General features: G+C 35.0%; 1 protein-coding gene across 2 annotated transcripts in view; it reads left to right on the top strand.

Annotated features, from left to right (window-relative positions):
* LOC127844192 (cytoplasmic tRNA 2-thiolation protein 2-like) overlaps positions 1 to 23319 on the top strand; it is a 43344-nt gene extending 20025 nt beyond the window's left edge. For both annotated transcript variants that reach the window (XM_052374260.1, XM_052374261.1), the window contains exons 3-16: positions 3086 to 3224; positions 3738 to 3798; positions 5142 to 5251; positions 5836 to 5959; positions 6752 to 6890; positions 8847 to 8982; positions 12437 to 12486; positions 13611 to 13692; positions 14760 to 14851; positions 17379 to 17442; positions 19766 to 19992; positions 21111 to 21174; positions 21521 to 21579; positions 22622 to 23319. In XM_052374260.1, coding sequence (XP_052230220.1) covers positions 3086 to 3224; positions 3738 to 3798; positions 5142 to 5251; positions 5836 to 5959; positions 6752 to 6890; positions 8847 to 8982; positions 12437 to 12486; positions 13611 to 13692; positions 14760 to 14851; positions 17379 to 17442; positions 19766 to 19992; positions 21111 to 21174; positions 21521 to 21579; positions 22622 to 22670 — 1396 coding nt within the window. In that variant the 3' untranslated portion in view covers positions 22671 to 23319. The remainder of the gene's footprint in view (positions 1 to 3085; positions 3225 to 3737; positions 3799 to 5141; positions 5252 to 5835; positions 5960 to 6751; positions 6891 to 8846; positions 8983 to 12436; positions 12487 to 13610; positions 13693 to 14759; positions 14852 to 17378; positions 17443 to 19765; positions 19993 to 21110; positions 21175 to 21520; positions 21580 to 22621) is intronic.
* The last annotated feature ends 227 nt before the right edge of the window (positions 23320 to 23546 follow it).

Here is a 23546-nt window from a genome sequence, read left to right as displayed (position 1 = left end):
AGATGTAAAATGTCTTAATTTTGTGAAAGTATGTTTTCATGTCATTGTTTTCCATTAAGAAAATCTATTCCAAAATGCTATTTTTGTGTCAATATGGCCAAAAAATTCATACTATACAAATATCCTTTGGTATTTGTTCGGAACTTGAAAGTATGTCATTTTATGGTTATTTCATTGGCGAGATATTTTTTAGAAAAGAAAAATTATTCACACAAATGTCTGCCTCTACAGTATTTGGAAGAATGTGATATCCAATGTCTGATTACATTGTCTTAGATTAAAAGTGTGAATGGAAACCAACAGATTAGTTTCAATGAAGAAAGCTATATCAAATTCAGTCTTAAACTTGTGTAAAGCAGAGCTGTAGATAGAAGTTGGGTTAATCAAATTTATTGATTGTATTATAAAAGTTTCATTTTCACTCAGAGATTACTTTTAACAGTAGCTCAATGCCTTGTTACTCTTTTGTAACAAATGCAAATTTTTACAGCGCTTGGTTTTTGTATTTCAAAACACCTTTTTGGTCTAATTGTGTGTGCTAATGTGACTATGCAATGTAAATCAGAGAAAGATATGTTTGATAAATGAAAACATGCACATTTGATCTCATTTAGTCAATTAGACTTAAAATTGTTGTCTGTAAACTTAAAAGCCATACTAAAATCATAAACTCTTGCATGAAAATAACTTAATTGAAAATAGCTTCAGAGTACATGTAGCATATTTACACAATGTCCACCAAAATATAAATATGTTTTAAAATAATGAGTATGGACCTATTTACACATATATTTTTATCGCAGCAATGATGTATTTAACATTGTTAAGAAAGAAAACATGAGCAAAAACTAGTATATTGTTCAATACATTTTTACTTTGCATTTAACTCATAATGACAAAAGTCATGTGAACAAAATTTAATGAATATAACACCACTACTGCCATGTTATCAACTTATGTATGGAAATACCACATGGACATTTCATTAATAATGATTTTACTTCTACTGTGATTATTTAAAGGGGCCTTTTCACAGATTTCAGCATGTTTTGAAGTTTGTCATTAAATGCTTTATATTGATAAATGTAAACATAAATTTTTTAAAGCTCCAGTAAAAAATCAAAAATAAAATTTAAAAAAGGAAAAAAAAAGTAGCCCGCAGCAGGGCTCGAACCAGTGACCCCCGGAATCCTGAAGTAAATACGCATAAGCCAACTGAGCTATCCTGCCATGCATACATAAGATGTGTATTTTATACGTTATATAAGCAATCTTAGTAGTTTCACAAATTTAAACGACAACAACAGAATTAACTCTCCAAATTATTCAATCGTTTCACTTTATAATTTTTAGGTTTTTAGATTGTCAAAAGATGCATATAATGGCTTTATTAGACCATGGCAAATGTTCAGTAATACTGTTTCCTCACAAATATCATAATTAAACCGAAAATTTGCGAATCTGAAACAACTTTTTTCAAATTTGTCAATTTACCAAACCGTGAAAAGATCCCTTTAACATCTTCAAATATGATGCAATGTGGAGCCTATTTGTCACAAACATGCTATGAACCAAACAGTTTACCTTTAATAACTGAAATGTTACTGGTAATTGGCATTAATTAACACAATACTAATTGACATCATACTGAAACTGATAACAAACAAAAAATTATAACTCATTATTTCCCTCCAACAATTATTTCAAGTGCATTCCCTTTAAGTCATCAGTTCAAATCATTGTCTATAACTGGTGTACATGGGAATGTACCCAAATTAAATATTCTTACTGACTTCTTCCATTCATCCATATATTTTATGGATGTCATGTAGTTGTAAAAAGCTCAACTGTTGAATTCTTGTAAAAATATTGTGTTTATGTTGACACCTACATGAACATTCTTACCTCAAAGAACAAAGTCACTTATAGAGATAAAAGATCTCAGTCAGGCATGATACAGCTTGTCTGGACTGTAACTGCAACTTTCATTTTGCAATTTTAAAACAGCTTGGCACAAATGTTTGCCAATATAGAGACAAGTCACGTTAAAGGCCTGTAACCTTAGCTTAACCCATTTATGCCTAGCGTCTAGAAAAAAGGCCTTGGCATACAGCGTAGACCCAGATGAGACGCCGCATGATGCGGCGTCTCCTCAGGGTCTGCGCTGTTTGCTTAAAGGAATTTCTGTAAGAAATATTCTAAATATAGAAATAAATATACTTGACATCCCTTATTTTGGAAATACATTGATCCAATTTAGAAGGATGGAAGAGTCCACTAGGCATAAATGGGTTAAAGGTCTTGGTCATACTTTAAGGTCAATCCTCTAAATTTGGGCATGATACAGCTTGTTCAGACTATAACTTCATTATTTAAACAGAAATTTCAAAAGCACATACAGCCCTGTTGCAGGGTATGCCTGTGCTTTGAGCTGAAAGGTCAAGGTCACACTGATTTTTAATCCTTTCCCCCCATTAGAAGCAAAGTGAAACTGGCTATGTGCAAACCACAGGTGTTGGGCGCATATATATATATATATATATATATATATATATATATATATATATATATATATATATATATATATATATATATATATATTATATATATATATTATATCAGAATTTTTTTTTGTCAAAATGATGAAAAATGTTGTTTTATGACATATTGATAGTGTTAAAGTGACTTGGCCACGCGCCCAACACCTGTGGTGCAAACAGTATAAAACCAGAACAGCATGCAAGTTACTCACAGTCTGTTCAGTTTTTATTCTGTTTACTGCTCATCAGAATCTAATGTTTGGAAATGAAGCCGTAAACACTTGAATATAGTAAGAAAGGTCTTAAATTAAATATAACTTTCTAAGGGACTACAAATGCGTAAAATACGTATCTAAGCGGGCTTAACATATGGCAGAAAGGAATCTAGTTTGTTGATGGTTACACACCATCCAATCATATGCTGTGTGTCTCTCATTGGTTCATTTGAATGCAGTGCCTTTATCATATGATATCCTTTTTTCTTCCTGTATAAAAGCAATAAGACTTCTTATCTATATAATATCAACCTGCTGTTGTTATTCAAGAGGATGTTTCCAAGTATATGTGACCCACAAGTTCCGTGCCGCTATTGGCAAGACCAAACTGGTGCGGGATGGAGAGAAAGTCTTGGTGGGGATATCTGGCGGGCCCTCCTCCTGTGCCCTTCTGCATCTGATACAGGAGGTATGGCTGGTACAGTTTTAAGGAAAGATTTAGGATACCAAAAAGTTCAAGATGCAGCACAAAATGGGAAGGATGAACACCCAAACAATTCTAGTGAAATTATCTTGAGTTGACTTGATATCTATAGTTGAATAAATATAGGCAATTTCCTACTCTACCATGATAAACTTTAGATCTTTCCCTCCAGTTTTTTTCTGCACTAAAAAGTGCAGATTTCAATCAAACATTCACAGCATTAATGGTTTGGTAGTCGTGGTTTGTGACTCCTTTCTGAATTGTCAATCTGACGATTTAAGAACTTGGTAATTACAAACAAATAATTTGATATTTAGTATCCAAAGATACCCACATAGCGGGAACATCAGTGACTGTTTGCGTCAAATTCTGTATGTGCTATGAATATAATAGTAAGATTCTCTATATTTATAAATGGTTTTAATGTTATACAATTTATATTATAAGTGGATTTTATTTCATTTGACTGATGTGAACATTTACTTATACAATCTGCAGGGATTAAGTCAGCGAGCTCACAAGAAACTAAGGTTCAAGCCTGGACTCATTTTTATCGATGGTATGTATAATAAGTATATTTATATAAAATTTGACATTTTTCTTTAAATAGTCAAAAGAAACAATATTATTTTGTATCATTCCACTACACTGATATCTACTTGTTACAAAGTATTGCAGTTATTTAATTCTACGCCTTACATGAAATGCTGTTATTATTCCCCGCTATAGGCGGAGGGATATTGTTTTGGCGTTGTCCGTCCTTCCGTCTTTCCATCCGTCCGTCTTTCCGTCCGTGCGGAGCCATATCTCAAAAGTGCTTTGGCGGATTTCATTGAAACTTGGTATGAGTATATATATGGATAAGAGGATGATGCACGCCAAATGGCATTGTACACCATCTGTTAATAACGGAGTTATGGCCCTTTGTACATCTTGAAAAATGTTTTTTTGAGTGTCAAATATAACACTTTTGTGCCCAGAAGCATATTGGCGGGGGATATCAATTCAACGAATTTGCTTGTTACTCTTAGGTTTTCACTGAAAGTTTTTCGAACACCCTCTTTATTAGTGAAAATAACTATTTTTCAGGGCTCCAATTCTTGACCACCAGATTCTCTCCTATTATTATTGACTTACGTTTTGGACGGTTGCATTTTTTATATGAATTTTATCAGAATATTTGTGTTCATTATCTAGTTTCAAAGCACACATGTGTTTTACAACCTAATCATTGTACTCTGTGTTCAAAGTTTGACCTTGAAATATTTGTCTGCAAAACAAAATGAAATGATTTTTAATTTCAAACATATTTCAAACATATTCTTAAGTAAAAAATACTAAAAAAATGTGGTATTTATTGGCGAACCGTGATCTTATTCAGATAAATATCAGAAAATCCAATGCATTTTTTGGTATATTTTCATCGTTTTAGGAATACTTTTGCATATCTAAATGTTCAGACACAACAAATTTTGACTATATACATGTATGTTTCTGAAAACCATAGAGTAATTACGGTATTGCATACTTAAGGTAAGTAACCAGTCATTCTCTACAGATATCAGATTTAAGTTTATGTGATCCCTTGGGGGAGAATGGCCATTAACAAATATTTTGTGACCAATCCCAACACATGTTTAACCCATTTATGCCTTGTGAACTCTCCCATCCTTCTTAATTGGATCAATTTATTTGAAAAAATAGGGATGTCTAGTATATTTATTTCTATATATTTAGAATATTTCTTACAGAAATTCCTTTAAGCAAACAGCGCAGACCCTGATAAGATGCCGCATCATGCTGCGTCTCATCAGGGTCTACGCTGTTTGCCAAGACCTTTTTTCTAGACGCTAGGCATGAATGGGTTATGGATTGGAAAGCTCTATGCCTGTTTGATTTCAGAGGGCCAGGTGGTTGGACAGAGTCTGGAGGAGCACAAGGTCACCCTGACCCGGATACATTCCCTGCTGCGCCAGTCGGGGTTCCCATATCACTTGTGCCAGCTAGCGGATGTAAGTGGTTAGCGCTCGTTAAGTCCACGAAAAGAAGATAAAAACTTGAGGGTTGTTTTGAAATAACATCTTACTAGGTCAAATTATTATTTTGTATGGAAACAAATTACGTTTAAGAGGTATTCCTTCTAAACCAATTATTTAGCATCTTTATTGGTCTTCTTTTCACATTACCTCAGAATAAGTTGGTTTAAAAAATGGGTATTCCTGTTTGAAATTTTTATAACAATGATTAGTATGTATTAATTATAGAGAGGATGTAATTAATCTTGTTTTGTTTTATATTTCATTTGTTATTGTTATGAAAACTGTACTTAAAAGTTTACTCGTTTTAATTTTTTGGTAATGCTTAAGGGTGACTCAGTAATTGGTGGTCTTTTTTAATTTGATCATACATTGTGTACATGTAAATCTGCAAACAATGCACCTGTTTAATGCTACTTTAACGGGAAAAGGACACAATATCCTACTAATGACATCATATCAATGTCAGTACAATAACAGTTAGTTGAATATATATATGAAAAGAAAAAGTTGGGTAATACATGTTATGAAATACCCACACCAACACTATGTTTTTATAGTCTCTGGACTTGGAACGGGTGAAGACCCTGAATGCCTGTCAAAGCAACCATTCAGCAGTTAATAAAATCAACCAATCTGCAATGGACATAAATACATGCAGCAATCCTGTAGAGGGGGACAAAGGTAAGAAAATTATGAGCAATATAGATCAAGAAAAGTTACAGGCACTTGCAAGAGATGTTGCAATTTAAAGTGAACATGGGCCATGTTTACCCATTATTTAACAAATAAAAATCATAACTCAGAGCTAATATAACTGAAGTTCATTTTGTGTAGTGCAATTCAATGTTTTCACGACAGCATACATATTTAATGAATATTGTGTGCCACAATATCAAAACAAATAATTTTTAGTGTTTTAACATTTATTTTTAACCAGGCTTTCTGAAGGAAAAAACTGGTTATTAGATTGGCAAATGTCGGCTGGCGGGCGGGCGGAACAAGCTTGTCCGGGCCATAACTTTGTCGTTCATGGTGAGATTTTTTCAATCACTTGGCACATTTATTCACCATCATTAGACGGTGTGTCGCGCGAAAGAATTACGTCGATATCTCCAAGGTCACACTTTGAGTTCAAAGGTCAAAAATGGCCATAAATGAGCTTGTCCGGGCCATTACTATGTCATTCATTGTGAGATTTTAAAATCATTAGGCACATTTTTTGTTCACCATCATTGGACGGTGTGTCGCGCAAAAGAATTACGTCAATATCTCCAAGGTCAAGGTCGCCACGACTAAAAATAGATTTATTTTGAAACAAAGGGGGTTAATTATAAACAATCAGTTCAGTTTGAGTTGTCTCCCTTTATCAGACTTTTTTTTTAAATTGAAAACCTGGTTTTGTGACAATTTTGTCCCTTGTTAAATGCTGTAATAATTGTGATCAATGAAAAACATACTTGTGGTCCTCCATAGGAGACGTTGAAATCTCAGGACAGGACGAAAACTGCTGTGATTTGATAGAGATGAACAGAGAGGCAGAGAAGCTTTTTGCTGCACAGCTTGGATCCATCAGGTCCATATCTGGCAAGGAGGACTTTGTAAGAGCCTTGAGGTAAGAAAAAGTGCCTTTATGTAAGACATTGTTCCTTGAGGTAAGACATAGTGCCTTGAGGTAAGACAGTGTCTTGAGGTCAGTCATAGTGCCTTGAGGTATGACATAGTACCTTGAGGTAAGAAATAGTGCCTTTAGGTAAGACATAATGCCTTGAAGAAAGTCATGTTGCCTGTAGGTAAGACATAGAGCCTTGAGGTAAGACATGTTGCCTTGAAGAAAGACATGTTTCCTTAAGGCAAGACATAGTGCCTTGAGGTAAGACATATAGCATCGAGGTGAGTCATAGTGCCTTATGGTAAGAAATAGTTCATTGAAGAAAGTCATGTTGCCTTGAGGTCAGACATGGTGCCTTGAGGAAAGGCATAGTGCCACTAGGTAAGAAAGAGTGCCTTGAGATAAGACGCAGTGCCTTGATGTAAAAAAAACCCTTGAGGTTAGACATAGAGCCTTGAGGTCAGACATAGTGCCTTAAGGAAAGACATGGTGCCTGCAGGTCAGTCATAGTGCCTTGAGGTATGGCATAGTGCATTGAGGTCAGTCATAGTGCCTTAAGGTCATTCATACTGCCTTGAGGTATTACATAGTACCTTGAGGAAATAAATTGTGTCTTGAGATAAGACAAAGTACCTTGACATATTGGACAAGGAAGACTTTGTAAGAGCATTGAGATTAAATACACTGCCTTGAGGTAAGGCATATAGCCTTGATGTAAGACATAGTGCATTGATGTAAAAAACACTTGAGGTGAGACATAGAGCCTTGAGGTGAGACATAGAGCCTTGAGGTAAGACATAGTTCCTTGAGGTAAGACATAGTGCCTTGATGTAAGGCATAGTACCTTGAGATGAGATATAGAGCCTTAGGGTGAGACATTTAGCCTTGAGGTGAAACATTTAACCTTGAGGTGAGGCATTTAGCCGTGAGGTGAGACATTTAGACTTGAGGTGAAACATAGTGCCTTGATGTAAGGCATGGAGCCTTGAGTTAAGACATAGTGCCATAATGTAAGGCATAGTACCTTGAGGTGAGATATAGAGCCTTAGGGTGAGACATTTAGCCTTGAGGTGAGACATTTAGCCTTGAAGTGAGACATTTAGCCTTGAGGTTAGACATAGTGCCTTGATGTAAGGAATGGAGCCTTGAGGTAAGACATTTAGCCTTGAGGTGAGCCATGTAGCCTTGGGGTGAGACATAGAGCCTTGAGGTAAGGCATGGAGCCTTGAGGTAAGACATTTAGCCTTAGGGTGAGACATGTAGCCTTGGGGTGAGACATAGAGCCTTGAGGTAAGACGTTTAGCCTTGAGGTGAGACATAGAAACCATAGAGCCTTGAGTTGAGACATAGAGCCTTGAGGTAAGGCATGGCGCCTCTAGTTAAGACATTTAGCCTTGAGGTGAAACATTTAGCCTTGATGTGAGACATTTAGCCTTGAGGTGAGACATTTAGCTTTGTGGTGAGACATAGAAACCATAGAGCCTTGAGGTGAGACATTGAGCCTTGAGGTAAGGCATGGAGTCTTGAAGTAAGACATTTAGGCTCGAGGTAAGACATAGAGACTTGAGGTGAAAAAGAGCCTTGAGGTAAAGCATAGCGCCTAGAGGTCAGACAAAGTGCGTTTATGTATGACATAGTTCCTTGAAGTATCTCTGATACAATTTTCTTTGTGAAATCCAATGTTTTCTGCTGATAAAAGTATCATTTCAATGTACAAAGACATAAAACTTTTGAGTTTCCTGTGGAATTTTGTGAATACAGCAACTTCTGGTCCCTTTTGAAACTATTAAAACTTAAAAATAAATAATATACGAATACCAAAGAAATCATTGTCCAGTATCAATAAATACTTCTTATCAATAGTGCTAACTGTGCTTATATAACTAAATGAAGAATGGTGTAATTAGAGGTTTTATATACCAAATAAGACTCAATATATTTCATGGTTGTGCTTTTCAGGCACAGACTTCTACTGGAGTTTGCTAGGCAACATGGCTACTCCAAGGTCATGTTGGGTAACACAGGCTCTCAGCTGGCTGTACGTCTGCTCACGGACATCTCCACCGGCAGAGGAATGCAGGCTGCCTTGGAAACGGTAACAACTACAATAGAAATAGTACAACTGTTTTTGCTAGCTTTTACAATTAGAAGGTATTTGAGACCACACCGTGTCAGATTGTATTTGTTTCATAAGTCTTTACTTAATCAACCAAATATTAATGGCAGCATCCAAAAACAAGCATACATGATAAATTTGATAACATTGATAATAAGTAATACATGTCATTTATTTAATTCTTTTAGGTGGATTATAGACAAATATCAGTGGTTTAACAATGATAGGTGAAAAATGTTTTGTGCGACATACTGTCGTTTTCTTACATCATGACATCATCATTCCAGCTAAATTCTACAGTTCAACTCTTGTAAAATTTAAATAACTATGGAAAAAAAAGATGTACAAGAGCACCGCATATCGGTTGCCAACGCTCGGCTGTGGGTGCAGTTTTGAATAAATGAAAGCTTGTCAGTTTTATATTAGAGGTCACAGTATCCTTGACCTTTGACCTAGTGACCCCAAAATGGGTGTAGAACTCATCAAGGTGCAGCTACATATGAAGTTTCAAAGTTGTAAGTGGAAGCACTTTGATTTTAGAGCCAATGTTAAGGTTTTAGCACGATGCAGACGACGGACGAGCTGGCTATGACAATACCTTGGTCCTTGGGTTTTCTCAGAAAACAGCCGAGCTAAAAATGTATTGGCTTTCAAAAGATATATGTTGAAAGAATGCTTATGATTTAGTCAAAAGATGAATGTGACTTTCCCTTTAAAAATTTGTTATGGACAAACTCTAATTTTTAGTGCTCACCCTGTTGATATTCTGGGTTTAGTTGCCTTATTATTATTTTTTTGCTAAATTGTATCATACTCACTAATTCAAAATTTAACTCTAAAGATATTAATGATTTTTGCTACATTGAATGATTTGGGAATATTTCTGCATGTCATTGCATATTTTTGTAAGAGCAGGAAGTTGTAAAAAAAGTTAATGAAAAAAGTTAAGCCAATCTACTTACCCTTATTTTTTTAAAACTCAGTTGAAACAGATGACATTCTCTTTTTGGCCTTAAAGTGTGTCTTGTCTTCTAAAGAAGTCTTTAAAAACAATCAACCCAAAACAGGGCTTTTTCTCACCACTTTGGAAATATGGACATTCTTGAGTCAATATACTTTAAACCAGGATAAAGTATTATCGCTTGATTTTTATCAGCGAGGCTGTTTTCGGAGAAAACCCGAGCTATTGTCAAAGCCAGCTCGTTGTCCGCCGTCCGCCGTAGGCGTCGTGCTAAAACCTTAACATTGGCCATAACTTTTTAAATATTGAAGATAGCACCTTGATATTTGGCATGCATGTGTATCTCATGTAGCTGCACATTTTGAGTGGTAAAATTTCAAGGTGAACATCATCCTTCAAGGTCTAGGGTTGAAAAAACAAAGTCAAGGGAAGTAATAAGCTTTAAATGGATATTGTTATCTGACCTGCCCACGTATATATTTTTGTTAAATAAATCAAACTGGCGCAGTAGGCGGGATTGTGTATCTGACAAACACATTGTGGTAAATGGTCAAGGTCAAGGTAATCCTTTACGGTCTACGGTAAAAAATACAAATTCAAGGGAAGTAATAAGCTTTAAAAAGGGAGATAATTATTCAATATTGAACATAGCCACTTTATATATTTTGCATGCATGTGTATCTCATGGAGCTGCACATTTCGAGTGGTCAATCACAGTCACGGTAGTGGCTTTTAATTATTTGCTACTAAAAATAGAGATTTGTTAGAGACAATTATTTTCAAGGGAAGTAATTTATATAATTATAAATCTCATATTATATATTTCCTTACCAAGAATTGAAGTTCTTTTCACAGTTACTGTACAGATTTATTATTTTGATTATTTATACTCAAATGATTGATTTGTCAAAGGTTTTTAGCTCATCTATTTTTTGAAAAAAAATTATGAGCTATTGTCATCACCTTGGCGTCGGCGTCCGGTTAAGTTTTGCGTTAAGGTCCACTTTTCTCAGAAAGAATCAATGCTATTGCATTCAAACTTGGTACACTTACTTACTATCATGAGGGGACTGGGCAGGCAAAGTTAGATAACTCTGGCGTGCATTTTGACAGAATTATGTGCCCTTTTTATACTTAGAAAATTGAAAATTTTGGTTAAGTTTTGTGTTTAGGTCCATTTTATTCCTTAAGTATCAAAGCTATTGCTTTCATACTTGCAACACTAACTAACTATCATAAGGGGACTGTGCAGGAAAAGTTATGTAACTCTGACTGGCATTTTGACAGAATTATGTGCCCTTTTTATACTTATATAATTAAAAATTTGGTAAAGTTTTGTGTTTAGGTCCACTTTATTCCTACAGTATCAAAGCTATTGCTTTCATACTTGCAACACCTATTAACTATCATAAGGGGACTGTGCAGGCCAAGTTATGTAACTCTGACTGGCATTTGGACGGAATTATGGGCCCTTTATACTTAGAAAATTGAAAATTTGGTTAAGTTTTGTGTTTTGGTCCACTTTACCCCTAAAGTATCATAGATATTGCTTTCATACTTGGAACACTCGCAAACTATCATAAGGGTACAGTAAAAGGACAAGTTGCATAACTCTGGTTGTCATTTTTACGGAATTATGGCCTTTTTTTAACTTAGTAACTTTGAATATATGGTTAAATTTTGTGTTTCGATCCACTTTACTTCTAAAGTATCAAGGCTATTGCTTTCAAACTTCAAATACTTTCATGCTATCATGAGGTAACTGTACCTGGCAAGTTGAATTTTACCTTGACCTTTGAATGACCTTGACTTTCAAGGTCAAATTATAAAATTTTACTAAAATTGCCATAACTTCTTTATTTATGATTAGATTTGATTGATACTATGACAAAACTACTCTTACCTGACATACCATTATAGACTCCACCCAAACCATCCCCCGTGCCCTCCCCCCCTCCCCCCCCACCTAATCCCCCCCCCCTTGGTTGTCAGTGATGAATTTTTTTTTTCTGCTTGGATTGGAAAAAATTCAAGGGAAGTAACACATCTCTTGTTGGGTCACTAGGTCAAAGGTCAAGGTCACTGTGACCTCTAAAAAAAAAATCTGACAAGCTTTCGCAGCCAAGCGTGGCACCCGTTATGCAGTGCTCTTGTCTTATGAATAATAATTGATTAAACTACATAATACAGATATGCCAAGACCTAAAGATACCATTTATCAGGTAAATAGACATTTAAACTTTAAACTTTACACCTAAATGGGAGTTACAGAAAGACAAAGGTACTTTTCGCTATCGGAAATATGAATCAAATAATGGCTATCAAATCAGCCCCCAAAAAATACCTTGACACAAGAATATATTAATGTGAATGTTAAGTGCATTTTACTCTTGAACATATTAATAGGATAACATAATTATAGCCTGAATTTTTTAAAGAAAAGGCAATCTATTTATGTTTCTTTATTTGCAGGCCTTTGCTGACAGAAGAAACACAGACATGATGTTCTTAAGACCACTGCGGTGAGAATCTTGTCTTACATACAACAACACTTTAGAAATATTGCTATACTGTAGTTGATCTATTTATTGTTTCCAATAGTTTTGAGTTTGGTCAAGGTCTCTGTCACAAAAATAGAAAAAAAGAGTTTTGGCTCAACAAGTTATTGTTTGAAGATAGCTGTCATACAGACCTAGTGTTTGATCATTGTATTAACCATTTTCCACTCAGGAGCAGAGTGAAAATGGCTGTGTTAAAACAGCATAATGCCAGAACAGCCTGCAAGTAACTGGCAGTCGGTTTAGGTTAAGTGCTGTTTGCTGCTCATCAGTAACTAAGGGTTGGAAATGAAGCCTAAAAAACTTGAATTTAGTTAAAAAGGTCTTTAATGAAATTTAACTTTCTATGATGCGTCCAAATAAAAGTGGTAAAGGGTTAAGGGCCAGTTGGCCCTGTTGGGTCATCATCATTGTTATCAAAAGAAGACACGTTATTTTCGTCCAATACCTTGGCTTTTGATGGACACATTGTGCTGTTATTTTGTGCAAAGGCATCTTAGATGCAGCCCATGGTTTTAAAGTTTTATAAATGGAGTTAAATTAATTGGTTGAAAGTTGAAAATCTACTTTCCTGGCATGGTCATATTTCTTGTTTTTAGTCAGCATTAAGTTTACATATACTATATGACTACTACAAATATTTAACATCAAATATGTCTTTAAGGTCAATATATCAGGTATCGACAATTTACATTTTAATATCAAAGCAGAAGAAAACTTGAGCAAGAAAGTATGTTATTTTTAAAGTTTCCCATAGTATACAATTATTGTACTACAATGCAGTGACACAGTAACGTTCTCATCTTTGACACAAACAAAGAAATTTAAATTAGTCCTTAACAAACACTTTGATAATCATTGTTGGTAAATATATTGTCCCATGTTTATTTAAATTATGACATATAATATTAATACACAGACTTATGTGCATGTGTTTTGTGAGATAAATTAAAACATAACAGTGATTTATTTATAAGTGTTCAACTGGGTTTCTAACAAAAACGAATGCATACATCACAACACTACATAAAGTAATTTCATTCATAAATGCATCGGATTTGGCCAATATTTAATTGATTTTTTTACAGGGATTTCAGCTCCAAGGAGATTGCTATGTACAATAACCTGCACAGATTGGAGTGTGTATTCATACCCTCTCTAACAACTATGGTAAGTAAAGTTGTGTTTACTTCAAGGTGTTTGTGCCAAGCTTAACATAGCTGGCACAGTTTGCGTACACGCGTTTCCAAACTGTAACTTCATCATTTGTCATACAACTTAAAAATAATGTGCTCACCATGTGGTGACACTGTATTCCGAGTAAAATCCTTGTCCCGAGGTCAAAGTTCAGAATAGTACAGGGTACAGCTTCTTAAAAAATCATTGGTTAAATTTCAGACTTTGACTAGGAACAAATGCGTAAGTAAAATGTCATGAGGAGTAAGTGTTTTGCTAACCAAAATCCCATTTGTTGATCTAGAAGCCTAGCATACTCGAGCAAATTTGGGTTCATTTGATGAGGTGGAAATGGTCAATCTTTTGTTTGTCCAAGGCTGCAGGTCTAAAGAATTTGTAGTAAACTGATTGGATTCAAGCAATATGTCCTAATATATCCAACCTAAATATAAACTCATAACAGATTCACTCAACCCTTGATTGAAAAGTAGCAATTTTTCAATTAGAATATGTTTATTGAACCTTTCTTTGAAGCTTCAGTAATATTAGGAGACAACAACCCAAATTTGGCCTGCTTTGATAAGCTATAAAGTAGTGAACCCAATGGTTTTGGTCTCTCAGCTGTTTGTTTAATCCATAACAGATCAAAACATTGGCTTAGCCATTAAAAAAATTACTGCTTTGTTAATGATAATAATGTTGCAATGTTTAGTACTCAAAGATAGATTTTATCATCCTTAATGAATTAAACTATTCCAATATCTGCACATAGTATTAACAAGATAAGCGGAATCTAGCCTTTATAGAGAAGGTTATGCCAGTAAAGAAACAAAACAGTCTCCTTATTTAAATCCTGGTTAATTTAACATACATGTAAATTTGAACCAGTTGATCATGTTGTATAAATGTAGCAGAAATTTTCTTGAGTCACCAAAATCATACCTGCTTGTCTGATTTGATTAAATTTTATTAACGAGAATTATGTCCAGGAAGTACCTAGAGCTATCCATTAAAAGGGAATTCATGTCATCAACAGTTCATGCACAGTGTTGCTGTTTAAGGGAGACGTTGGTGCCAGTATTGAGCATCTGACAGAGGCGTTTGTAACAGGACTGCAGGCTGAATACCCATCCACTGTCAGCAACATCATGAGGTACATGTGGGTTAGCATCTGGTACATGGCATCTTTCAGACCCCATAGGGTGATATAGAGCCAGTAAATTAATATTGGGCAAGAGCATTTTATCCCATTTTCAACGCGACATTGACGGTATAACACCTTATGGAATATACTAGCCTGTATTCAACCTTGTGGGATATACCTTTCGCGTGCACAGACTACTTTTTACTTTACCACTGAATGATTTTTCATAAGAAATAAAGTCGAGAAAACTTTTTTTCTTCAAAATTATACGACCTTCAACCTTTATATCTAGTCATATGACATAATTTTTCGCCATCCGTATAATGAATCAGCTGATTGATGGCGTCATAAAATGACATACTTATTGCGTCATTTTCCCCCCAAAAAATTTGACGATTTATTATAAACGTGACTTATTTAACATGTACATGTACTGTATATCAACATATTTGAATTGTCAATTTATCACATTTTCCTTATTTCGTGTAATGTGCATTGTTTATAATCCATGCATATACTTTTGACATTTAAGAATGTACAACAAGCCATACAAATATCGCACAATTCATAAATAATCTGCAATATTTGCTTTCCGATTTAATTCATGTTAGGCATAGAGCTGTGTAAAGTATAAGATGGTAAAAATAGCACCACACTGGAATTCAGAACGTCCCATTTTGTACACGGGTATTATCCACTCGTTTATCTGTTGTGTAATGGAATGTTTTCCATTCTTTGTGTATTTATATATTATATTATTTTCTTGTACAATAAGGGTATTTACCACAGACAAATAAAACATTGTGCGAGTTTAAACATAATTATGTTTGTATGCAGAAATCTGCAAATGCAACCGAGTTTACCAACAGCTATTATTTGATAAACTGCTCCGGTTCATTTTAACAGTAGTAGGCTAATGTACATAGAGTACATGACGTAGCGTGTGACGAAGAAGAAAGTTTATTGAGTTTGTAAACTCATTTGAATATAGTGATAGGATGGCATAAGGGTCATTATTTAACTATGCTAAAATAATTATTAAAGTCCCTAGATGCAAAATCATCAATTATTGAGTTAAATGGATTATTAGATGGATTTTAAAGGATAATTAAAGGTAAGATACTAGTTCGAAGGTGTTTTGGTTTTTGTTTGTACTTTTGTCGTTCCCTGTTCTCGGGGAAGTGATTTTAACATGGGCGCCATTGATGCATCGGATCACATGGCATACCCATAACATTATATAAAAAGCACGTTCTGTGCGTCCTTAAATTCGTCGTCCGACGTCGGAAAACTATTGCCCTGTATATTAAGTCAAATAAAGTGTCAGTTGCTGCAATTGTCTGTTTACTCGTCGAAATTGTCAAGGTCGTCGATGGTGTACATGTATGTTGACATCGACATCATTTTGTCAGGAGCAATGGCCGCCATATTGGATTTTGATCATTTTCTTTCGAAAATAAAATGAATCATAGTAAAGTAAAATCTTCTTTTCAAGGTCGTATTGTGTTACAATTCGCATACTGCGTAAAATTGAATCGAGGCATATGGTGATATTTTTACTTGTTTTACAGTTTGTGTGTGAATTTTTTAAAGACTTTTTTACGTACCAGAACAAATACATTTATATCACTACGCATGGTTACATTCGTTAGATTTTAAGCGCTTTTATGACTGAATTAAAATAATTGTTAAGGTTATTAGATCTATTTATGTTAAATGTCACGTTAAAAAAATCAAATGGGATAAATAGATTACTAGGATTAGCATTGAATACAGAGAAGTTTATGTTGCTAGGCTCAAACACTGAAAGCGCTTGCCAAGGCTCGCGCTCCCGGCGTTCTAAGCCTCGCAACATAAACTTATCTGTATTCAACGCTAACCTAGTATTCTCTATGTACAGGGTCACTGTGAAAGCTGTGTAATGAATTTATCCTACAGAGTAACAGTCTTTGCCCAGGATTGACATGGCAATCTGACGTAGCTCAACTGTTTTTAATTTGTGACCTGTTTGTGTGAATCAAGACATTTTTATATCACTTTTTGTGCAAATAATGAATAAAGACAATTTTATATACACATAACTGATTTTGCAAATAACATTCTACACCTAATTGATTTCTCAAATCCCAAATCAAATCACTATTTCCAGTTCCTACAAAGTCATTCAATGTTTTACAGTTTGAAACACGGACTTTGATCAGCAGTCGGTTTCTTATGACCCTGTCAGATGTCTTTTAACATTCAATTTGATGAAAGAATGACTGTACTGACAGGATATCAAGCCCTACATTCTTAATATATGTTAACCACGACTCACCAAATATGGAAGTTACACAGTCGTCATGTGATCTGGCTTATCCAATGAAAACAAGTATTTCGTTTGAGAAGACAATTTTGTTCAGTCTTTTAAAAGATTTGACACAATATATGATTCTAAATACATGTGTTTTAGTTATTAACATGACAATACTGCAATGAAATGTGTCACAACCATCTTTTAGCTTGATTTGCTCAATTGAAGTGTCTTACTTTGTAGAACTGGAGAAAAGCTGGACTCATCTAGTGCTGTGGATTTAGAAAGTCACTGTGCACTATGTCAGGTATATTTCAACAACATCTATTATTTTTATGTCCCCCACCACGATAATAGGGGACATATTGCTTTTGCCCTGTCTGTTGGTTGGTTTGTTGGTTGGTTGGTTTGTGTGTTTGTTTGTGCAAACTTTAACATTTGCAATTTCTTTTGCAATAGTGAAGATAGCAACTTCATATTTGACATGCATGTGTATCTCATACAGCTGCACATTTTGAGTGGTGAAAGGTCAAGGTAATCCTTCAAGGTCAAAGGTCAAATATATGGATCAAAATCGCTAATTTAATGTACACTTTTGCAATATTGAAGATAGCAACTTGATATTTGGTATTCATGTGTATCTCATGGAGCTGCACATTGTGAGTGGTGAAAGGTCAAGGTCATCCTTCAAGGTCAAAGGTCAAATATATGGGGACATAGTTTTTCACAAACACTTGTTTATTCTTGGAACTATTGGAAACAGCTGGTTTAGAATTTGAGGTTAATCTTTGAAATATCAATGCATTTATAGTTGTATAACCTTCTCAGGTTTAAGACTGTCCTGTGACATCTACAGTGAACGCATGTTTTTACAAGACAGGTCTGTCAAACACTTAGCTTTTACACACAGTAAATTGAATGCAGTATGATAATATTGTCAAATTTTCAGTGACCAAAAGCAGGTATTTATAAAACTCCTTAGCAAAATCTTGAATTGTATTGTGTTTAATTGAAAATGTCAAATAATAATTCTTTGCAAAATACTATATGTGTTTTCTTCTTTTTATGCCCCCTTTTGAAGAAAAGGGGGTATATATTTTTCGCACTGTCTGTCTGTCTGTGTGTCTGTCTGTGTGTCTGTCTGTGTGTCTGTCTGTGTGTCTGTCTGTCTGTCTGTGTGTCTGTCTGTCTGTCTGTGTGTCTGTCTGTCTGTCTGTCTGTCTGTCTGTCTGTCACACTTTTTTGTGTCTGCTCTCTAATTCAAATAGTTTTCATCCGATCTTTACCAAACTTGGTCAGAAGTTGTATGTAGACAATATCTAGGTCAAGTTCGAATATGGGTAATGCCGGGTCAAAAACTAGGTCACGGGGTCACTTAGTGCATTTCAAGGATTAAGCATGGTGTCCGCTCTCTAATTGAAGTAGTTTTCATCTGATCTTTACCAAACTTGGTCAGAAGTTGTATCAAGACAATATCCAGGTAAAGTTCGAATATGGGTCGTGCCGGGTCAAAAACTAGGTCACGGGGTCACTTAGTGCATTTCAAGGATTTAGCATGGTGTCGGCTCTCTAATTAAAGTAGTTTTCATCTGATCTTTACCAAACTTGGTCAGAAGTTGTATCAAGACAATATCTAGGTCATGTTTGAATATTGGTCATGCCGGGTCAAAAACTAAGTCAGGGGGTCACTTAGTGCATTTCAAGGATTTAGCATGGTGTCTGCTCTCTAGTTTATGTGGCTTTCTGATTTATTTTGATATTCTAAGACATTTTTATGCCCCCGAAGGAGGGAATATAGTGATCGGACTGTCCGTCTGTCTGTCTGTCACACTTTGCGTTTAGATTTTGAAAAATGCTCATAACTTCTGTCGCTTCAGATAGCAAATTTCATATTTGGCATGCATGTGTATATGGACAAGGCCTTTCCATACGCACACAAATTTGACTCCATTGACCTTGACCTTGAACTTTAGGGTCCGAGTTTAGGTTTCAAAATCTGCGTTTAGGTTTCGAAAAAAGCTCATAACTTCTACCAAGCGTTTATAGGGGGCATAAGTCCTCCTATGGTGACAGCTCTTGTTTATTGTCATTCCAATCTTATTTCTTTCCAAATGACTAAATGCGTGCACATATACCATTAATTAACAGTATGATTAGGAAAAAAAATTGTTTTCACAAAACGCACTGGTTACTGCTCAAAAGCAAAAGCAGCAGGGTGGAAAGTTTGACCAGTCTGATTACTCTTAACAATATTTTGTTCTACAGAATGAATTTTTTAGTCTGATTTTGTAATTACAGTTTCTAAGCACAGTATTTGCGTTTGCAATGAAATATTTGTAACATAACATTTAAATTCAAATTATGTTTAAACTTTTCATGTTGACAATTGGCAGGTGGAAAGCTTAATGGGATAGGGCGCATTAGAAGTATGAAATGCTTTTGAAATATTTTCTTCCTTTCATACATTTAAATTTTAAAATGTCTTAAATTGCCAGCGACAAAAGGTATTTTATCACTTGTAGAAGTTTCGTTTAAGTTTTCGTTAAGGAGCTTTATGAATACTAAACTTGGTGTATACTTTTTATAAAAAGCTGCTTACTGTTATTGGTCCTTCACTGTTTTTCTCCCAGGGACCTCTGGACACAGATGTTGGCATGTCTTCTGCACTGGCTGCCCTTCGGTTCTCACTAGAAATCTCTACAATGGGTAAAACCAATGGCGAACGGTGTATCAAGGGGGACAACTCTGTGAATAATACAAATGATGAACTTTGTAGTAACGGGGTTAACTATGATGCCAAAGTGGAATGTTGTGGAAAGAGTGATGGGAGTTGTCGTTCCTCAACTCAACTTTCAGTGTGAGTTTGTGTGCTTATGATTGTATTTATAATTAGTTTTAACCTTATTTTAATAAGGTTGGTTGCTTTGCAAGGATATGGACCAGTTCTTTGGGTCTTTGGATAGATTTTGAGTACTCTCCCTTTTTGGGATTATGTTCAGTAGTTTTAGGGCAGACAGCATCTTCACTACAACATGGGGACCTCCTATTTGTTGCAGTTTGTGTGAAATGCAGGCTTAATAAATCATTCTAAAGTTTTGTCCCAAATCAGCCCATGCAGTCAACAGTAGATTCATGGTTAGAAAAGACTTTGTTTAAAGCCACACACTTTTCCTCTGACCTTGAAATGACATACATGTTAATCAATACATATACATGTAGATGCAATTTCAAAGTGTGCAAAATTGTCTTTAAATCTATAGCCTAATAAGTAAGCAAGTAATTAATTAGTTTTCAAACGGTACTGCTTTTAAAACCGAAAGTAGGATTTCTAGACGTATACGTCCATTTCGACAAACGCGATTATTTTTAAGTTTAAAAGCGCAAAAAAAGACGGATTTCTACTTTGTAACCACCAGTTATATTCTAATTGGCATAGAAAAAATTAAATCTTTAGCCTAGTTAGCAAGTAATTTATTATTTTTCAAATGGTACCGCATTTAAAACCGAAAGTAGGATTTCTAGACGTATACGCCCATTTCGACAAACGCGATTATTTTTAAGTTTTTAAGCGCAAAAAAGACGGATTTCTACCTTGTAACCACCAGATATATTCTAATTGGCATAGATAAAATATGTTTCTTTTTTATACTTAAAACTAATTTGCCAAATAAGTTATGTGGCTTTAAACAGAAAAATTGACCGCAAGCTGATCTAGGACGCACAGTAATTTATGCATAGTTTTTCTATGCCACTCCTTATTTTTTTACTGTATTATTCAACATCAGGTTCCGTACTTCTTGTATTATTGAACATCAGGGAAAGCATTTACCAAATACTGTTACAACTCATTGTTATGATTGTGTCCAACAGTAGTTCTTTATTTGCCATTTTGCTAGAATTTTTCATTCTTATTACGAGTTCATTGGGCTTTGGACTTTTGGATTATTCTGTGTATGTTTTATGATTTTGTTTCAGGCCAGACGAGGGATTGGTGTTACAGACTCTGTGCTATGGATGCAGAATAGTTGCCATGGAAATGGTAAGTTTTTGTCCGTAAAGAGCAGACACATTTAAATCGAGTTATAAAAAAGGAAGTAATCAGGTTTTGTTTGATAAGGATTGGGAATGCAATGAAACATGATAAACACCTCCAGCTATAATGGAAAATATGATAAGACAACAAAACAAACATGAGCATCTTTTGTTTGTGATGTTTGATGATGATATTATAGATGCTATGTTTTCTGATTTAATGTTTGACAATTATTTTTTTGCAACTTAATGGTTGGACACTGACAAAATTAATATGATTGCAGGAATGTTTTGACATTACAGGAGCATGTTGATTTATTAGAGATTTGAATAGAGATTGTTGTGTGTTTCAGGATGATGTAAACTCCCTGCCTGAATTTGTGATGAAAGATGTTGCCTGGAGAAACAGACGGTATGCTGTAGTGTGAGTCTCCGTTAAGTCTGTGAGACTTCTGACAAATTCAGTCAATGAGTACCTGATTCAGAAAGATGACCAGTGCATAGGTTGATATGGGCAATCTGATCAAGTACCCATGAACAAGTCAGATTATTTTGTGTGGCCATTTATATGGTGTTATGGCCAGTAACATAAAAATCGATAACAAGGCTCTGCAGCAATGAAAAAAAAAAAAGGCTCAACTTGAAATATTGACCAATAAGAATGGTTATAACTTCATTGCCATTGGCTGGTTGTTTGACCTTAGTATTACAAAAATAAATAGAGATGAGATTATACCGGTTCTAATGGTAATCGCACTTTGGGCAGGAATTCAGGAGTAAAAAAAGAGGCTTGATTGCCACCCCAACTCTAACCTCTGGAGTTGTTTTGTTGTACGAAAAATAAAACCAAAGGGCAGTGTTCTAGGTACTTCATTCTGGGCCATAAAAGACCCTGGGTCATAAAAAATAAAACCAAAGGGCAGTATTCTAGGTACTTCATTCTGGGCCATAAAAGACCCTGGGTCATAAAAAATAAAACCAAAGGGCAGTGTTCTAGGTACTACACACTGAGGGCAGTGTTGTTCCGGATTAGCCTTTGCAGTCTGCACAGGCTAATCAGGGACGACACTTGCCGCCTAAATTGGATCTTCTGAGAAGAGTCTTTATTCAAACGAAAAATATCATAAAAGTGGCAAGTGTTGTCCCAGAGGAAGGCCCATGTGATAGATTTCCTGTGCACTTGATAGTATGTACTACACTTGATAGTATGTACTACATGTATAGATTTCCCTTGCACTTGATAGTATGTACTACATGTATAGATTTCCTGTGCACTTGATAGTATGTACTACATGTATACACATATTGATTTCCTGTGCACTTGATAGTATGTACTACATGTATACACGTAGTCAACTGTTCATTGATGGATATTTGTCTTATGTGTCATTTATAAATTTGTAAATACGTAGTAATTCTAATTTAAACACATTATATACTTTTGTTATTTTCAGGTCTGTTATGAAGGCTGAGATTCAAGACTTCCTACTGGATGACAGATAGCAAGAACTTTTTAAAGAATTATATTTTATAACTACATTAATACCGTTATACTATTAAATTACAAAGGTGCAGGGAAATATATGAAAAATAAGAACTTTAAAAAACACACTTTACCTAGCTTCTCCTCATGGCATGTGAGTTATTAAAACGCATGCCTGTTGGTCATGATTATTATTAGCGGGGCTGTTTTCGGAGAAAACCCGAGGTATTGTCATAGCCTACTCGTCGTCCGCCGCCCGGCGTCGTGCTAAAACCTTTATATTGGCTCTAAACTCAAAGTGCTTCCACCTACAACTTTGAAACTTCATATGTAGATGTACTTGATGATTTCTACACGCCACACCCATTTTGGGTCACTAGGTCAAAGGTCAAGGTCACTGTGACCTCTAAAAAAAATAAAAAAATCTGACAAGCTTTCGCAGCTGAGCGTGGCCCCCATTATGCGGTGCTCTTGTTATCATTATACTACAAATAGATCGGGATTGTGTAAAATTACTTAAGTATGAAACTCTTAGTAAGTGTAAGTTCTTTTCCATAATGAATTTTTAAATTCAACTACAAACTGTCTGTATTTACATTTTAATCGCAATGCATGTATTGTGATATTTTTAACAATAAAACATGTTAAATAAAGTTCATTGAAAGCATATGTTTATTGTTTTATTTATGATTATGAGGGGCGTTTTAGCTCACCTAAATAAAAAGTATATCCTAGCAAATGTTAGTTTACATCATATTACAACATTTGGTTTCAAAATCCGGTTTTGTTGTTCAAAAACATGTCAAAACACCCATAAGGGTCTTTTTTACTTAAGGACTAATATTAGTTCTATATTGAGTGCCTTTGTCTATGTATGTTTATCTCCTTGATAGTTT

The sequence above is a fragment of the Dreissena polymorpha genome, chromosome 9 (assembly GCF_020536995.1).
Source record: "Dreissena polymorpha isolate Duluth1 chromosome 9, UMN_Dpol_1.0, whole genome shotgun sequence".
NCBI lineage: Eukaryota > Metazoa > Mollusca > Bivalvia > Myida > Dreissenidae > Dreissena > Dreissena polymorpha.
Note: the sequence above shows the minus strand (reverse complement) of the source record. Positions and strands in the feature narration are given on the sequence as shown.